This window comes from Mesitornis unicolor, unplaced genomic scaffold (assembly GCF_000695765.1).
Source record: "Mesitornis unicolor isolate BGI_N332 unplaced genomic scaffold, ASM69576v1 scaffold39447, whole genome shotgun sequence".
Taxonomy (NCBI): domain Eukaryota; kingdom Metazoa; phylum Chordata; class Aves; order Mesitornithiformes; family Mesitornithidae; genus Mesitornis; species Mesitornis unicolor.
This window is the reverse complement of record NW_010197774.1, coordinates 25,025-43,684: the sequence shown is the minus strand read 5'-3', so window position 1 is coordinate 43,684 and position 18,660 is coordinate 25,025. Positions and strand designations below refer to the sequence as shown.

The 18,660-nt window shown below is 40.1% G+C and overlaps 1 protein-coding gene across 1 annotated transcript in view; it reads left to right on the top strand.

Moving 5' to 3' along the window:
- Window positions 1–16,689, top strand: part of TP53BP2 (tumor protein p53 binding protein 2) — a 28,788-nt gene extending 12,099 nt beyond the window's left edge. The window contains exons 6-17 of the mRNA XM_010188916.1: window positions 323–504; window positions 890–1,054; window positions 1,466–1,703; window positions 3,428–3,556; window positions 3,975–4,111; window positions 4,860–5,349; window positions 5,698–6,479; window positions 8,351–8,488; window positions 9,066–9,199; window positions 10,254–10,420; window positions 13,298–13,497; window positions 16,209–16,689. Of these exons, the coding sequence (XP_010187218.1) occupies window positions 323–504; window positions 890–1,054; window positions 1,466–1,703; window positions 3,428–3,556; window positions 3,975–4,111; window positions 4,860–5,349; window positions 5,698–6,479; window positions 8,351–8,488; window positions 9,066–9,199; window positions 10,254–10,420; window positions 13,298–13,497; window positions 16,209–16,250 (2,804 nt within the window). The 3' untranslated portion in view covers window positions 16,251–16,689. The remainder of the gene's footprint in view (window positions 1–322; window positions 505–889; window positions 1,055–1,465; window positions 1,704–3,427; window positions 3,557–3,974; window positions 4,112–4,859; window positions 5,350–5,697; window positions 6,480–8,350; window positions 8,489–9,065; window positions 9,200–10,253; window positions 10,421–13,297; window positions 13,498–16,208) is intronic.
- The last annotated feature ends 1,971 nt before the right edge of the window (window positions 16,690–18,660 follow it).

Genomic DNA, 18,660 nt, shown 5'->3' with positions numbered 1-18,660 from the left:
GACTTCAGCATTAAGTGAATGTAGGCTTCTACAGATGAAATTCAGCCTCATAATGTGGTTTTGTTTGTTTCCATTCTTAAGAAAGTAAAAATAAAAAAGTTCTTTTCCCCTCCCTGTAACTACTCTAAGTAGACAAAATTTACATAATCTTGGCAGTGCGTTTGCTTTACGAGGTTTGACAGGCACTGTGAGTTTGCAGCCTCTGCACAGCGCCGCTCCAGAGGCCGGCAAGGCGCTCTCTGTCCCCTTAACTGCTGCCTTGGAAGCAGCCCACGCTCGGCTGTTTCTGAGGGCAGCTATTGTGCTCTCTCCTCCTGTCCAGTGGAGGAGATTGAACAGATGAACAGCCTGTTCCAGCAAAAGCAGCGCGAGCTGGTGCTGGCGGTTTCGAAGGTAGAGGAACTCACCAGGCAACTGGAGATGCTGAAGAATGGCCGAATTGATGGTTACCACGACAACCAGTCGGCTGTAGCTGAGCTTGACCGCTTGTACAAGGAGTTGCAGGTAATAGAAAGCCAGCCTGTGACCCACAGCTTAGAGTGGGCTAAAAGTTGGTTGGGTCATTTCTTACCTCACTGGGAAGAAATCCTATTGCTCCTGTTCCCAACAGAGCTGTGTGCTGGGGATGGAGCGTTAGTTGTACTGGGTTCAAGGTAAACGGGGGAAGGAGCATGCAGTGTTATACACCTTCCCTTTCTGCAAAATTTGGAGACTACCCAATGCTTTCTCTGGAGAAAATAATCTGAGTTTGCCAGCATGACTTGACGTTTTAGAAGGCTTTTCTTTTTGTAACTGTTTCCGGTCCCCCATCCTGAAAGTTAATTTGGTTTGATTTTTGTTGTTTTCTTCCCCCCCCTGCTTCCCCCCCCTGCTTTGTGAATTTATTCAGTTGAGGAACAAACTGAACCAGGAGCAGAATGCCAAGCTGCAGCAACAGAGGGAGTGTTTGAACAAGCGCAACTCGGAGGTGGCAGTCATGGATAAGCGTGTTAATGAGCTGCGAGAGCGCCTGTGGAAGAAAAAGGCAGCTCTGCAACAGAAAGAGAACGTACCAGTAAGTGTGGGCTATTTAATAATAAAAAATCAATTTCTTTGGTGCCCCATACAGTCTGAAGTAAAAACCTGCTTGTGGGGAAGGCTAAACAGATGCTAGACTTGTTGTTTTTATCCATAGGTGGTGGAAGTCTTGTATTATTAAAGTACTCTTCATGGTTCATTGGTGTTAACCTACTTACTCTTTATGGACAAGAATTTTTCTTATGCTGTCATGGATTTTTTTCAGATAATCTTTTGTTATTACTATCTGCTGTTTATCTCTCAAAGCTTTTTTTTTTAAAGAAGCATTTTTAATATTGTTGTATAATTTTCTACTTGTTCTTTCTGACTTCTATTTCAAACTCTGAGGGATGGATACTGCAGCATAACATTCTTTAATTTTTTTTCTTTTTTTTTTCTTTCTCTAAAGGTTTCTTCAGATGGGAATTTACCCCAGCCAGTGGCTTCTGCTCCAAGTCGAGTGGCAGCAGTAGGTCCTTATATCCAGTCCTCTACTATGCCACGTATTCCTTCCAGACCTGAACTTTTGGTGAAACCAGCATTTTCAGATGGGACACAAGCTTTGCAGGTACCTGATGGTCCACTAAAAACACAAACTCTGCCCAATATGAGAGCTGGGAGCAGTGCACAAATTAAAGTTCCTGCAGGTAATAGCTTATGATTAATATTTCTTCCTCAGAAATGTTTTGTTTTCTTATCTACCAGTTCTGTTGTCTTTTTTTTTAAACAAAGTGTTATTTGAGATGCTAGTCATACTACTTGCAATTTTCCTGTCCTAGCGAATAGATTTTGTAAGCACTGAGTTTTTTAAGATTCAATGTGTTATAAATTAAGTAATCCTTTTAGTGAGCAACTTGAGCTGTTATACAGTGTAGAACATAGGAGGATTTTTCTGGAAACTAGTGCTTCATTCATGTATTTAATTATTTTTAAAATACTCCTAAAAACTATACAGCAGTGTGTGTTTGAGTCTGCAGAGGTGGGTTTAGGACATACATGGTAACAACCCAGTGCCTGGACTTAAAAGCTAGCAAAGCCAAGCTTTCTGATCGTGCATTTTGGAAATGACACAGGCAAAGGATTAATCAACATTACAAGAAATACTATAAGGGAGGCAGTTGATAGTAGCACAGAAATAGCAATAAACTTGCCAACATGTTGATGGCTTAGGAATATAGAGCGATGTAAGTCCAACACATGATGTGAGTCTTGGCTTTTCCTGCTTGGACTGTTAATGGAGATTTGCCTGGCTTTTCTCTGTGGCTTTCTCTTACAAGATACAGTTCAGCCCCATGAGAGTAGAAGTCTTGGGAAACTGGAGAGTTGCAAATATCTCTTCTGTGCTTTCTTGGGAGAAGACTTATTTTTCAGCTGGAAGATAAAAGAAATTCTGATCTTCCCAAAAGGAAAACATGGAGGCTGAGCTTGTAGAATAGCTCTGTTCATTTTTCATCTCCCTTCCTCCATCTCCAGTTCTGGCAGATATTCTGAAAGTAGCCATGACACAAAACCAGTCCAAGTATCTCTTGCAGTACTAGAGAATAGGGAACTGTTTCATTTTATTGGGTTAGCAGAACCTAAAACTGATGGAGTTGAATTTTGGCTCTAGTCCATACAAAAATTGACTTTTTGCTATAGGAATGTGTGGTGATGTGCTATTTGAACATCACTTCTTATTTTTTAGCATTTGGGCAAAACATCCTCTTTCCTAGAGAGAGCATCCAATACTCTGTCAGAATGAAGCTGCTGCTGATCATTCCTATTTGAATTCAGTTTCACTTGTGCTAGATAGTTTAGAATTTGGTGAGATACTTAAACTAGTAGCAAGTTGCAAGCGTTTTCTTAGTTATTTTTGAAGCAGACTGGATGCCTACTCCAGTGAATATAAAGATCAGCTTTAATGCAGTGCTTATATGCACATTGAACATACAGATGGTTTTTCTACTGTTTTGGATTTTATTGGCAGGATCTATTTATGCCTTAAAGAATCGTGTTTTTTCTTTGCACAATATATCTTCCTTATCCCTTCTTACCGTCCTGTCACTTTTAACTTACTGTAAATACCTAAGGAAAGTTTTACTAACTGGAAAGAAGGCAGTCTGGCGAAGCTTCTTGTCTGAATGTTTTAAGTGCAGACATCTGCTAGGACAAATAGTTTTGCTGCTGCTTTGATAGTTGTTTCTGAGCTTAGTATTGCATTCTTTTCTTCAAACAAACAAATGAGCAAAAATCTAAAGTGATAGGATTTATAGCAGTTAACCTAGATATGATACTTGTCCACTGTATACACCTGACTCTTACAAATAAATACCTGTAGTAAGTCAATAAAAACAGTATTTCAGCTTAACCTGTTCTACTTGTTCTCTCCTAGGTACTGTGGTCTCCAGTGCAAAACCTTCCCCATCGGCCACTGACTGGAATAGTTCAAGTGCAGACAATCACATTAGTCAAGGATCAGCCTTGACCTCAGGGAAAGGAATTGTGACTAGTGAAGGACAAGGTCTGTTCTTGTGCAATTGGCTAATCTTAAAACACGCACAACCTAGTTGATAATATCTGCCTCTTCTAAATTCTTCAGTAAATATTTGGAATTTTTAACAAATCAAATAATATTCCCATATAAACTTTAGTATAGTGTTGTAGTGTTTAAAAAAAAAAAATCCCACCAAAAATTCCCCAAAACCCAAACTCATTTCAGGTGGTGAAGTAGATACACATGTATCACAAACACACAGCATGTGCCTTTACACATGCTCCTGTTCAATTTGCAAGTTAAAGCATTGGGCCTTTAGGCACAGGGGTAGGATGGATACAGAAAGCATCCCTTGCATACACTGTCTGGAATATCACACAGAACACTACTCTTACTCCTGCAATTGTATTGTCCCTTTTAAAAGTCCTCTTCTCTCTAACAACAGCTGAAGGAGAAACTTTTTTACGAGACAAAGAGAAGAAAGTGCGTCCATTCTCAATGTTTGATTCTGTGGATCATTCTGCTGGGCTGGGCACGCTGAGAAAGAACCAGAGCAGCGAAGATCTCCTGCGAGAAGCACAGGTATGCAGGAAACCTGTCTGACAGGGATTACTACACAGCTCTTCAAATATTGCTGTCAGGAAGCTCTTTGAAAAGTACCTAGGTCTTTTAAAAAACTACTTTTAAGGGGGGGAAGAAAAAAGTATTTGACTTTTAATGGTAGTTGGTAAGTCAAAATTGTTCCCTATGGTCACTGTGATGAAAGTATACATTTTGACTGAATACCTAAAAATTGCTGTGTTTTTTGTGTGTATCCATGTGGTTTTTACCCTGCAAAGATTATATGCCCAGAGGCATTCACATGAATTCTTAAAACTTAGTCTTGTTTTGCTGTACTGTCCTTCAGATATTTGATTGCAGCAAGGCATCCTACCTAAATCTTTGGCACAAGGGCATGAACTGATCAGGTAGGGGTGAAGTAACATGGGAGAACCGGAGATGACAAGTGCTCTGTTGGAAAACAAGCTTCCTGACCACTGATGCTACTAAAAGCCTTTGCTATCTCTAGAGAAATTACTGTACCCTGCCATCATTTGACATTTTAAGCATAGCTGCCGCAGAAAAAATTAAAGAGAATGGGTTCAAAGTAGAAACAACTATGATGATAAAATGTTTGGAGAAGTCTTTTCATGTTTCCAATGATGTTGTAAACTATTGCAGCACAGTAGAAATGCTCGATTCTGTGTCTGTATTTGAGGATCTTTGGTCCTTCACAGCAGAACTCCTAAAATATGTTTTTTAATCTTTATTAACTTTTTTAATATTTCAGACGGCCAATAAAAATGTAACAAAGGTACCACCACCTGTCCCCACTAAACCAAAACAGATAAACTTGCCTTACTTTGGTCAAGCCAGTCATCTGCAACCTTCTGATACTAAGCTGGATGGAAACCTGCAGAAGCTGCCTTTGGCTATTGTTGCTATGGGGAACAAACAAAAACCAGTAGCACAGCAGCCTTCCCATCCTTCTCAGCAGATACAGCAAAGAATTTGTGTACCTCCTGCTGGTCCTTCCTCTAGCCAGGACCAAATTCTTCCCTCCTCCAAACAGGAGAGTCCCCCAGCAGCTGCTGTGAGACCTTTTACCCCTCAGCCGTCCAAAGAGATCTCAGTCCCACCATTTCGAAAGCCTCAAACTGTGGCTGCAAGTTCAATTTATAGCATGTACACGCAACAGCAGACCCCTGGGAAGAACTTCCAGCAGGCAGTGCAGAGTGCTTTGACAAGAGCCCAGACCAGAGGACCACACTTCTCAAGTGGTAAGCTTATCTTCTGTCTCCATAAACTTCACATGTGCTTTCCACCTGGTCTGTGGGTACAAAGCTGTTCCTTGGGGGAATTAAGGAGGTTAGTGCAGCTGTAAGAATCTTGGGTGGATCTGATATTTTGTACATCAGCATTAACAAAAAATGTAGAATATCTATCTTGCATTTGCCAGATAACTAGTGATAATAAACCTGGCTACCAGCTTAATTCTGCTTGCTTGATGGTATTATTCTGCTGCTTTGCCATTGGTGGGTGAATTGGGTTTCATGTTGTTCTTAGGTTTGTTAGTCAAATGTTCACACTTGTTTTTTTCCCACTTCCCTCTCTGAACTGTTCAGCAGTGTATGGCAAGCCTGTGATGGCAGGAGCTGGTGTACAGAATCAGCTGTCGCAGACAGAGAATGTCTACTCGAACCTCCAAGGCAAGCCAGGCAGTCCAGAGCCTGAGATGGAAATAACAGCCTCTGCTCATGAGAATCACGAACCAGAGCGAATACCCCGTCCCCTTAGCCCAACCAAATTGCTGCCCTTCTTGTCCAATCCGTACCGCAACCAGAGTGACGCTGATTTAGAAGCACTACGGAAAAAGCTGTCTAATGCACCCAGACCACTGAAGAAACGTAGCTCCATTACCGAGCCGGAAGGGCCTAATGGCCCCAATATTCAGAAGCTGTTGTATCAGAGGACCACTCTGGCTGCAATGGAGACTATCTCGGCTCCATCACATCCCTCCAAACAGGTGGCATCAGCTGCCAGTCCTGAAAGCCCAGCAGAAATCCCAAATCCTTATCTAAGTGCAGAAGCAGAAAAAGAAACAGCTGCTTCTCTGCCAGAGCCAGCTATTGCTGAGGAAGCAGAAAACATGCCAGCAGATCAGAGCGAAGCTGTTCTTCCCTCTGTAACTTTGGACACTGTACCTGAGGGAATATCAGATGGTGATGAACTTACGCAGCCGAAAATGGAAGAACCAAGCCTAGAAGCTTCACTGCCACTGGAGGTATACGTGGAAGAATATCCTCCATACCCACCACCTCCCTATCCCTCAGGGGAACCAGAGAGTTTGGGAGAGGACTCATTCAATATGAGGCCTCCTGAAGTTACTGGACAGTTTTCCTTGCCTCCTGTAAGTATTAGTTACCCTACGACTTGGGTGCCCTGTCAATAAGTCATCTCAAGCTCTGCCATAAATCCTGTGTCACTTATTGTAGAGCTTAAGCAGATGTGGGAGAACAGTCACACGAATAGTCCAGAAGTCTCTCTGTGTGTAGCTGTTCTATTTGTGTGATGCTCTTATCTCCAGAGTGAATGACAGTAATGAAAAGTCTGTTGTCTCTAGAATTACTGGCATGATGAAAAGGTTCAAGTGAAATGTGATACACAGGTAGTAAAACTCCTCTGGGCTGTAAAGAACATTCCTTATAGAAGTCTGCCTGCTGCATCCAAACTATACTTCCTTCTTAAGAGAAATTAAATATTTATGTTTGTTTGGTTTGGTGTTTGGTTTTTTTTCCGAGGCAGGGACAGGGATTTCACAAACATTTTCCACTATTGCTGGTATGAGCTGGAAACTAACTAACTTAATCCTGGGTTGCATTGGTTTATCTGAAAGTTCCTTGCTTGAAAAACATGGAGAAACTTTAGTTCTTTAGTTTCTGCTTTAAATACCCATTTGTACACATCAACTGCTTGTAGTTCCTCTACTGAAAAGTTTTCTGAAATTTTCTTTGGAGCCTGATCTAACATCAGTCCGTTCTCAAGTTCCATCAAAATGGAGTCTCTCTGGGCTAAGGCTAGGCATTGTTTTGCCATCTTGGGTATTTCTTGGAAATTTGTATCTGTGCGTGTGGTATGGTGTTATTTCACTGCTGTAGAACATAAATACTTACTGCTTTCAGTTCCTCAAAGAGCTTCTTTTAAAACATATTGTGAATAGAATTTTAATAACTTGATACATCAAAGTGTTTTCATCCTCCATCATTTCAGAGTTAAAAGATTTAAATGTGCTTTTTGCCCTCTAATTTCTTCTTGGAGCAGTCATTGCATGTTTCCCTACTTTTAAGATACTGCCCTGTCTCCCTTTTACAAGGAAACTTGAGTAGTAGGATTTCCTAAATTGTAAGGACTCGTTTCTGGTTGGTTTGTAATAATTCTGTGATGACGAGAAGAAACCAGCCCAACTTTTTGATTTCATAGTTAAATACTTGGGTTGTGCTCAGAGGCTCTTTCTTTAAAAAGCCTATGGAAATCTCTTATGTATCGTATCCTCACATGCTTGCTCTTGTGAAACATGAGTCATTTCCATTAATCTTTGCTTGGACATCTGTCAGAAATTTCCATAGCCCTATGAATAGCGCTTATTGCTGCTGTGCAGGCAGCTGGGGAGCGTGCTGAGCTAATGCCTGTGTATCCTCTAAAGGAAAGAGTACAAACTCCGCTATAGAAATTCTTGGTTTCCAGTATCACTGGGAGCATCTAAAGCGTTTCTGCGCTTCGTTCTGTATTCTTTCCAGAACAAGTTTCCATACCTGTTTGTGTTCCTGCCAACTTCTGCTAAACTCAGGAAAATGTTAGGAATTTAAGATCAGTGATTAAAAAGTAGGGTACTTCATGGAGTGCACTATTTGGTTTGTGTAACAGCTTTAAGAGCTAATGCTAAAATGATCTGAACTTTTAAAAAACGCATTTTTTTAATTGATCTTCAAGAATTTTGGAGTTTTATTATTTTCTTGTTTTGTTGTTGTATTTGATCAAGGTGACTCCTGCATTTGATTTGAATATTGACCACATTTACAGGTAAAGGCAGCGATCTCTCATAACATGCCTAACCTACTGTACTTGCAATGTGTCAGGAAATTGGTAGAAAATAGTCTAGAAATAGTGTAGATTTCATATCAAACAATGGTCATTTCTGTTCTCATTCCCAAATAAACAATTCTGTGTTCTTGTTCTTCCCAGGAAAAAAAAAATTACTAACTTATGTTTACCTTTTCACAGGGGAAGAGGACAAACTTGCGTAAAACTGGCTCTGAGAGAATTGGGCATGGAATGAGAGTAAAATTCAATCCCCTTGCATTGCTTCTGGATTCATCTTTGGAGGGGGAGTTTGACCTTGTGCAGAGAATAATTTATGAGGTAAAAATGCTAACTTGTAAGAGAAGGAATAGAAATCCTGGTTTAAACTGGGAAGTCACAGCTTTTCTGGACTGGGGAAGCTAAAATAATAGTGCACAACCTAAGGAGAATTCCTAGCAGAAGGTGGCCACTTGAAGGCTGATTTGAACAGTGTTAAATTCACACTGGGTATTTGGCATCAAGACCGTAAATTTGCAAGACTGCTTTTTCCTCATTCCTTACATAGTGTTTCATCCCTTATCTAGCATGTTGCCAGACAATTTGATAAGCAAAATCCACACGAATTTTGCTTACTGTTAAGTACCAGAAGTTTGTTATAAATGCTTTTAGTTAAGCAATCAAGATACTATTTCTCTGAATCACTTCAGGTTCTCACAGTTAAAAGGAGGCTGCAAGCTTATATGTGAGTCTTCTTGAAAGATTGGGTACTGCTGTAGTTTTTTGCCTGTTGCTCATGCCCTTCATAGAAATACAGCTCAAAATTGTGTTTCAGAATAAGACAAAACTTATTTTCATGTGTGGAGAGATCTTTATTGTAGAAAGTCTCACTGGAATGGCTCCTTTTCTGAGTCAATAGGTTGAAGATCCTAGCATGCCCAACGATGAAGGGATTACTGCACTGCACAACGCCGTGTGTGCTGGGCACACTGAAATTGTCAAGTTCCTGGTGCAATTTGGAGTGAACGTGAATGCTGCAGATAGTGATGGATGGTAAGGCTTCCTTTAAGTGGTACCTTACAGGTGCTCTCCATGAGAGAGCTGCAGCTTAGGGGCTGCTACAGGTCCCTCATAAGATCCCTCAGTTTGCTCCTATAGAGCGGGCAATGACTTTTCCACAGTAGAGCAACAGCAGATCTCTATGGGGCATCATGTGAGAATGCGGAGAGGAGAAAATAGGCCAATTATACTAATATTCCCTATATGAAAAAAGTGTGTGTCTGAGGCCTAGTAGGGTGGATACAGTTGTCAGGAAATTGCTCTTGTTTCTTTGAGATATTGAAGATCGCTTCTACATAATGAGCCATTTGCTGAAATTCCCAGTGTCCTCCCTGTGAGAGAGCCTATAGCTTACATATGCTCTGGGCAGTATCTTGCTCTTCAAACTCTTCTCACTTCTTTGTCCAATACTCAGACAACATCAAAACAAAGCGTAAAACCACAACCTACAAACTAGACCTGTAACTGATAATGGGTTACAAATCCTTCTTATAGGTAGCTAAGGAGCTTATTTACAAAAGGGTAGGTGTGGGGGGCAGTAATTTCACTATTACTTCTACCTTTGACAAAGGTGTCTAAGACCCAAGACTGAATAAAGATGCTTCTTGTCTCTCAGCCTCAGTAGTTATCCCAGTTAGCTGCACTTCCCACCAAGCCAGGTCTTGAAGTAATTACGTAGATTGTGGGGGGCATGATGTCAGGAGGATTTCTGAGGTTTTTTAATACTGATTTTTTAAAAATTATTTTTACTGCTTTAATGAATATTATTAAAATGTTAATGGATTATTAAAAAGGTACCATGACTAGAGATCCGTACGAAAACCCAGCTTTTTAGGGCTCAAGCAGGTTTTGGTAATTCCCTATTTTTTTTATCTGTGAAAAGCAATTGCTCTTGATGTCCTGGGTTAAGTGCTTCTGGTGGGAAGCCTTCAGTGATGCAGGACTGATTGCTGGAGGTCACGCACAGAAGTGGTTTGCCCCTAGGAGTCTATAAGTACTGCTGTGAGCAATAAAAGTAATGAGTCATCCTTTTCTTCTTGGCTTGCAGGACCCCATTACACTGTGCAGCATCTTGCAATAACGTGCAGGTGTGCAAGTTCCTGGTAGAGTCAGGTGCAGCGGTATTTGCCATGACCTACAGTGACATGCAGACGGCAGCAGACAAGTGCGAGGAGATGGAGGAAGGCTACACACAGTGCTCTCAGTTCTTATATGGTAGGTGACAGCAACTGAGTTCTGGAGGGTGCTAGGGACTCACCTGGCACTTCTTGGTATGTTTTTGGATGAGGAGTGGCAAGTTGCACGCTTAGGTTGTGTGCCCATGCCTTGAGTTTCTCTTGGAAAGAGAGAGGTTTTAGCCAGCTTCTTGTCACAAAATGAGGTCCATTGAGACTATAATACTGAACCGATGGAGAAGGTCTGAGTGACAAAACATTCCCCTGCATTAAAATTCTTGAAATGTGTTAAAAGCATGCACTGACAAATACACTAGTGTGAGGTGACAGTTAGGTGAATCTTGTCACAAGTACTTTTTTTTTTTTACATAAAGACCAGAAGTGGTATGGATATCTTGGTAGGCAGTTTATATCTTCTGCTTGGTACATGAGGAATATTTTCTAATGTGCACTTTAGAACCAAGAAATGTGTTGCCAAGTTTCTGCCTTAATGATGGTTAGCAAGCACTGAATTTGACATTATCTTTCTGTCCTTTTTCTTCTCTCGCATTCAAAAAAGAAATCTCATATTAAATTTAGATTTCATTCAGATAGTAAGACTACAGGGAAACTGTCTTTTAATGGAGAGGACAAATTGCCCCTAGAGTGTGATAGCAGTCAATGAGGTTTTAAAATACTTTTCTGTATGTTTTGTATGTAGTCCTTTTCTCCTAGGCACCTACCAGCTGGAGTGTCATCTGTCTGTAAGAGGTTAGAGTAACAGCAATGTAATACAGTGTAAAAAGCTGTAATACAGCCTGTTTCTGTAGAATATGTGAGATCTGAGTTTCTATAAGCTGCTTAGCCAGCATATTTCAAAACAGTCTGTCCTGCTGCTCTCACTAAGCTTGAAAACTGTCTCTTGGTGCCAAATACATAGTTTTCCCTATGAAGGGAGGGAGCCTATTTAACTAGTGTCAAAATCTGTGAGCTAAGCAAAATTCTATTTACTTCTGTATCTAGACTCCAGTGGTGGTCATCAACAGCAAATACCCAAGGAACTAGATTAAAAGTAATAATACTTGTCCAGTATTTCTTACTGGCTTTAACTCTGATATGAGTTAAGAGATATCTTTGAATTGATAGGTCTTGAGAGATTTCTTCCAGGAATTTAATTCTTAAATTCAAGTCAACAGCCCACAAGATCCTACAGCAAGGAGATCCATGGCTTTATTATATATAGCATGAAGAAAGACATTTTTTTGTGGGGTTTTTTGGACCCACCATCTAGTGATCTCATTTTATACTGGTTTTTGTTGGGTTTGGGATTTTTTTTGTTACGAGATAGTTTTCAATGGGTGCTGTAAGGACTGTGAGGCTTTGGCTTATTGCCTGCTTTTCCAGATTGAAACCACTGAAGCTAAGGAACCTATTGATACATTGGCTGTTTAGCTATCAAATTTCCATATTCCGTTAGGAATTAATCCTATTGCCAAGACTGTTTCTGACTGCTTGTAGTTATAGTAAGAAATTAATTCACTGACCAAATGTGTTTCTTCTTGTAAAAGCAGTTTGGGGATGTCTGTCTGTCTGTTTCCAGAACAGATACCACAATAGAACTTGGCCCTCTGAACTCATCTGTATCATGAGAAACCTTGGTGTAATGCATTGATTCCCCTAATCTCTTTCTGTTGTAAATGATGCACAATACTGAATATCATCCAACAAGTACAGGCAGGTTTAAATAAAACCGCTAGTCCTTTAGCGTTGATTAAATGACAAGTCTGATGTTGGTTCATTATGTAATTTTTCATTTTCTAAGATTTAATGCCTGCTCTGTCTCTTAAGAGCCTGTTTGTGCTGCTACCCTGGTGTGACTGTTAACATTTTTTTCTTTTTTAGACCAGAAATGTTGTGTGAATCTTTGTCTGCTTTGATGTTCAGTGCTCAGTCTTAGCTTTTGCCAAACCTTTAATTGTACCAAATGCAAAGCGAGGGAAGAGTTTCTCTAAGCAGAGCTAAACATGTGGTGGAAGTAATTGAATTTTGCATGATGAGCTGGTGTGCACAAAATAAAGAACTTGATTTGAGCAGCCGCTTCCTTTAGCAGACATGGGTAAGAATCCTATACAGTAGATTGTAATAGGAAAGCAATGGAAAGGGAAAAGACAAGTTTTGCGATAGGATGTGCAACATACTCTTTGCCTCTGGCAAAAAAACCAAATAAAACCCTCAGCAGGATTCAGCATTTTAAAATGGAATTACTATCTAAGAGAGAGTTTGTATAACAGTTTACTAAGATGCCTTTTCCAGTTTGCTGCTTAGAAGCTGAGGAACATGCACAGAAAGAACAGCATTTCATCTTTGACTACAGCTGAGAAATGAGCAAGTTCAAAATAACATCTGCAGAGTGTGTGCATGTACTCCAATACACCTTGGTCCAGAAGCAGTGTAACAGAATTGTGTTTCTGAAGTCAGAGTTTAAAAAAACCAAAAATTAAAATAGTGGCAGAAATTAAAAAATGCTGAGATAAGTGTTTGAGTTAACACTTCTGCAGGTGGCAGGTAGCAGACAGATCTTTCAGGTATAAGGTCTGAGATGCTGTTTGTTTCAAAGTTCTGAAATAAAGTGGCACGGGTGGCAAATGACACCTCAAGCATCAAAATGACAGTGGTGGTCAACAGAAGCAGGCATTGCTATCTCCGTTTTACAGCAAGAGATTACTGATCAACTAAGAGTACAAACCAGTGTTTTGTGCTCATCACTTAGGTGTGGGAAGTGTGAACGCTTGCATGAAAACAGTCTTCTATCAGTCAGTGCACTTTTCCCCATTTACCTTGCATTTTTTGTACACGTGAGTACAGCAGTCTTTCCAACTTCTCTAACTTTTTTTTTTGAACGTTTTTATTGACCTGCTCTGTATTTTTAATGTTGCAGGAGTCCAGGAGAAAATGGGGATAATGAACAAAGGAGTGATTTATGGGCTCTGGGATTATGAGGCTCAGAATGACGATGAGCTGTCGATGAAAGAGGGAGACTGCATGACAATCCTGCGCCGGGAAGATGAAGATGAAGTCGAGTGGTGGTGGGCACGGCTGAATGACAAGGAAGGCTATGTTCCCCGCAACCTGCTCGGGGTGAGTCCTTGATATTTCCAGAGTCAAAAAACCCAACCCCACTATGTGGAGTACACACAGCTTCATTCTCCTGTATCTAGGTTAGGGGCAATTTCAAAAGTCAAGAGGAAGGAGTTGACGTTCTCCATTTGCTCACTTAGGGAGTATCTTGGCAGAATGGCTTAACACCCTCTGTTTAGATACCTAACACAATCATATTAATAGGTGCATAAAAGAACAACATGTATCACCACCCTGCTATGCACAGCAGGTTCTAATACTAACCTTGTCTCACCATCTTAGAGAAAAACCCACTTCTGTCTGTACATGACATGTGCATGAGGTTTTGCTGAGCATGTGAACAGAAGTGGGTTTTCCCTCCTAGAGAGATATTAGCACAAAGGGCCTTAAGAGCTGAAACTTGTATGAAGAATGAGTCACGAGTCCTTCCATGTCAGGGTTTACACAGTGCACCTTGTGATTTGAGATGGTTTCACAGAGTTTTAAGACAAACACTACAGAATTCTATGGCTATCTTTTTTCTAGTGTTGAAAAAGGGATCACATTGCCAATTAAAGGCAGATCTTTGTTTTCTCCTATGCTCTTTAAGTAATATTTAACCATATGTCAAAGGCCTTAAATTAATGGCCTCTCCCTTCCTCATCACCTTCTGTATTACCTCTTTTATTATAGCAACTATGTACAAATAATTAAAAATGTTATGTCCACATACTTTTCCTCATGGCCGAGCTGTTGAAAACTATAGCAGATGGACACATGTGTAAAAATTCCATTAAGCTTTTTTTCTCTACATACCCAGTTGCCCTGCTGCAGGAGACAAGAGGTTCTGCCAATGCTAAAGATTAACTGCTGTGAATTTTAGCTGATTGATGTATGATGTTTGAAAGAGGCTGAACCTCCTTCCTTGTACAGATAATCCTTACTCTTAAACTGGTTAGATTTTGCAGAGCAACTATTTCTAATGGAAAATCAGTTTTTGTTTCTGTATCACTTTCAAGTCAGGCCTACCCACAATATGTATTGTAAAATCTTCCCTAACATAGTACTTCTGCTCAGTTTTTTCCTTCCAAACAAACATTTCTACATTGCAAGCAGCCATCAGCCCTACACAAGGTCAGAAATGGCAGTTGTTCTTTTTTTTCCTGCCCCAGGGTGAGTTGTGCACCTGCTGCTACTTCATAAGCTTGCATGCTCAGCCTGAGCACAGGTGTGCAAGAACGATAAGAGCATCTGTGCTTCTGTAATAAAGCACAAGGCAACACAGCTTACACTGGGGATCAGGACTCATCCTTCCAAGCACTACACAATCCAAACACAACCTTTGGAGAAAACTACCCAAGCCCAGTATTAACTGTTACACTCTCGTGTCTATTCAGCTCTGCTACAGCTATTGAAGTATTCTGTAGTTATTCTCAAAAGCAATTACTGGATTTTTAATATAGCAACTGAAGTCTAGGCTAAGATATTCAGCACAGAGGAAAATGTTTGGTAGTTTGATGTATTCTTGTACGAAGTTGTATTTTTACCACAGCTACTTTATCCCTTCATAGTTAAGTGCACTGAATAAATGCAAGGATGAAATGACCTGCATTGGTACTCCACACTTTGCAGTGACTCACTGGCTTCCTAAGCTGTAAGATCTAAACCTGAATGCAAATAAGATACTACTGTCAAAATACTGATGACTTAATAGCACATGAAATCTTTTGAATGCTATCAGGTGTTATGCTGCTGTAACTGACTGGCTCTGACCACTCTGCTAGTGGTAAAGTCATAGCAGGCTGAGACAAACCTTGTGGGTGAAGCTGTTGGTCTTTTCTTAATCATTAGTTGACCATGAGAGAGAGGAAAGCCAGAGATTGACCAAAGAGAGAAGAGAGCATCTTTAAGGAGAACTTTAGCTGAAAAGACACCAGGATGTAATGCAGACATCCATGGCTGTTTAGAGTGTGGAGGATTCATCTTTCTTAGTTGCATGAAGTGTATCCTATTTTTCTTACATGCCAGTAGCCATGCTTTGCAGACCAGTAGTTGTTCCCAGAGCCTCTTGCAAGTGGAAGCCCAGACCTTCCCAAGCAGCTCAGCACAGCTGCATGCTGTGCTGAACTGTGTCCCATCAATTGAGGGGGTCTCTGTACCTCTGTGTGTGAGCAGCCCATAAACCAAGGGCCAGAGGCTGGCAGCTGCTGATTTACTGCTGGGCAGTAAAATGAATTGAGCTGGCCACCTGCTATCCTCTAACCAAGGCACAGCTCCTGCAGTTCCACGGTCCTCATGGAGCCAGATGTTTCCAGCTTGCCCAAAGCTATAGATCTCTAAAGGGTGATAGGCAAAACAGACATTAATACATCTCTATTTCCATTATAAAATAGGGGAAAACCCCACAGTTCACTACACACAAGTCTCTTGACTTAAACAGCCACATGCTTTTCCTAGCCCACCCATCTGGGTAGAGCTGAAGGTACTGAATTATGTGCTTTTCAATGCCTCCCTTTTGTATTGGCATGGTGTTACTTTTTAAGCTTCCCTAAGAATGCTAAATTTATACTTGTTAGTGCTCTGGGTGTTTTTTATAACAGTACTTTTGCTACTAGAGGTTACATTAGAATTGTAGCACCAAAGAGAGGTTTTTCTTTCCTTATTTTTTCTTTAAAAAGAAGTAACCTTTTAAAGCACTGAAATTTTAAATCTCATTTCTGTTTTACCCTCAGCTGTATCCAAGGATTAAACCTAGACAAAGAAGCTTGGCATGAGACAGTACAGAAGCCAGATTCTTGAAGTACTAATCATAGATGACTTACAAACAAAATTCATTTTGTGTTAGTTCCAGTATCATGAGACTTATTTCAATGACAATGTAATTTGAAAGCTATGAAGAATGTGCTTTGAAAACAAATGAAGGATTGATGCATTAGCAAATGGATGAGGGCATTCTACAGGATGAAATAATGCGTACAAGCAAATGAAATTCTGCTCCCTTTGGGCTAAGCAAGCAGTTATGTTCAAGTACCCACTCTGATTTCTTCAAACATGGCAGAAGAGGATTTAACATTTTTCTGCATTAAAAACAAGGACCTTTTCAACTTACCATTAAAGGAATCATCATGAAACAGACAACTTGGCTTTGCCCAAATTTATCCTGAGGCTTTTCCAGATGGGAGAAATTACAATAAAGTACGTGCACAGCACCCAAATGCTGTTTGATGGAAGCAGGCGGCTTGTTGAAGAAGCTAAAGTGAAGTGCATCTGAACAAGGACAACACATGACCACTCCATTAAGCAATAACTTTTTTAAAAGCTGTAGCATCTTAGGAATTCCATGTATTCAAGGTATTATGTGCTATAACAATGTAGTTCTAGATTCTTCTTTTTACAAAGAGGCTCATGTATTTATTGTATTTTGTACTTTGACAACTAAGTGTAGAAACTTTCTGTAGTGACTGACTTGTTTTTACTTGACTGTGATACCATTAAACTTTTGTCTCCTCTTAACTCTGGCTATTTTAATGTTGAGTTCTTATTAGACAGAAAATGTTAACAGTAAGACACTGCTGTTCTACATTATGTTAACATTTGACTATTTTCTGTATAAAATTGAACCCATCCTTCCTGGTTTGTTCAAAACAGCCTTGCTGCATTTAAAATTAAGCCATACCTGCTAGTTGCATGTAGCCTCTTAACCTTAGAAGCTAAGGGACATTCTTAAGAAAGAACACAACTATTTTCTAAAGAAAGCCTTTCCCTTGGAACTATCACTTATAGGTATCTACTTGGCAATAATCACTTGATAATGGACACTATTTATAGAGGATCAAATCTTTCTGTAAGGATATTTATGATGTGCTTTACTACCTTACCTTTCAGGCCCCTGTTTCCCTACTGGGTAAGTCCTTATTGCTTTCTGAAAAGGTACCCGTAAGTACAAGAAATTTTATAGGAAGGAGAACACAACTCCTGAGATGAGTAAGCTTAAGTCAGCAGTAGAGAGAACTCTTGGAAGCAGCAATCTGCTCATCTTCACAGCCTCATGCTTTTAATAGGCTGGGCATGGGGGTATATAGCATTACTTATCTGTCTTGGAAACTTACAGTTTTTCAAGCATTAATCTTTTAAAGTATCAGAGCATTTCAGCCAGAATGCTGTTTCTGTCCTTTAAAAGGCAAGACATGCTGGTCCTGACAACACAAGCTCTGCATGTGCTCTGTGGTGATCCTTTTAAGAAACAATGTTACTTGCAGAAGGAATGAGTCTGTTATTTCTACTGTTTTTATTTAAATACTTTGTATTTCAAAGGAAGATAAATAAGCTACAGGAAATCGACATTCCACCTGACAGCATGTGCTTTCTCTTGGAAGAGTCTGGTTGCCAACAGGTTTCTGCTGCAGGCACATCAATGGTCAGGAGGGAAAGGACTTGTCCTTCAGCTTGGTCAAATGAGTACTTGCGACTCAGATTCTTCAAAGAATATTTAACCAGAATAATGCTGGGGGGCACTTGATAGAAGGCATACAAAGGATGCTGTATTCAGAGATATGCAACACCATCCCTTTTCTAGCTTCAGATATGCAGGATGCAGTGGAGCTGCTGTTAGTCAAAAAGCACTGATTAAACCAGGCTGTCAATCTATAATGAGCCTTCTTCCAGAAGTCATGTAAAAACACCTTAAATACAAAGGTATTCAAAGTACTTTCAAAAGTCACACTGAGGATTTATTCTAAATTAAGCTTTTGCACAGAGGGTACATTGTAATATAGATAAAGACTGTCAGACCCATAAAATGAGGTTGTAGAGCTGTCTGTTCTTGAAGTTGAACACTTTCCTTCTTATATCACTGTGTGCAAGATTTGCCATACATAAGTTAAGGCACATTCCTGTTGGGGTATTACTTGTGAGTCTGCTTGATTATCTTCACCTGGTACTGCTTTTTTTTTTTGAGGTGGCTTCAGCTGTCAGTGACTCAAATGACAGTAATGCACAGCCACTATAAAAAAAGAGAGAAAATGGCCCAAGGTTAAGTTTAGTAAAAACACCTGTAGCAAGTATCCATTTCTAGCATGAAGAGGAAAGTCTATTATTACAGAGGTAATTTTAGTGTCCTTACTGAAAGATGCAAATTTAAATCAGTATCACTTTAGACAGACTTTTGGAGGATGATTTGTGCAT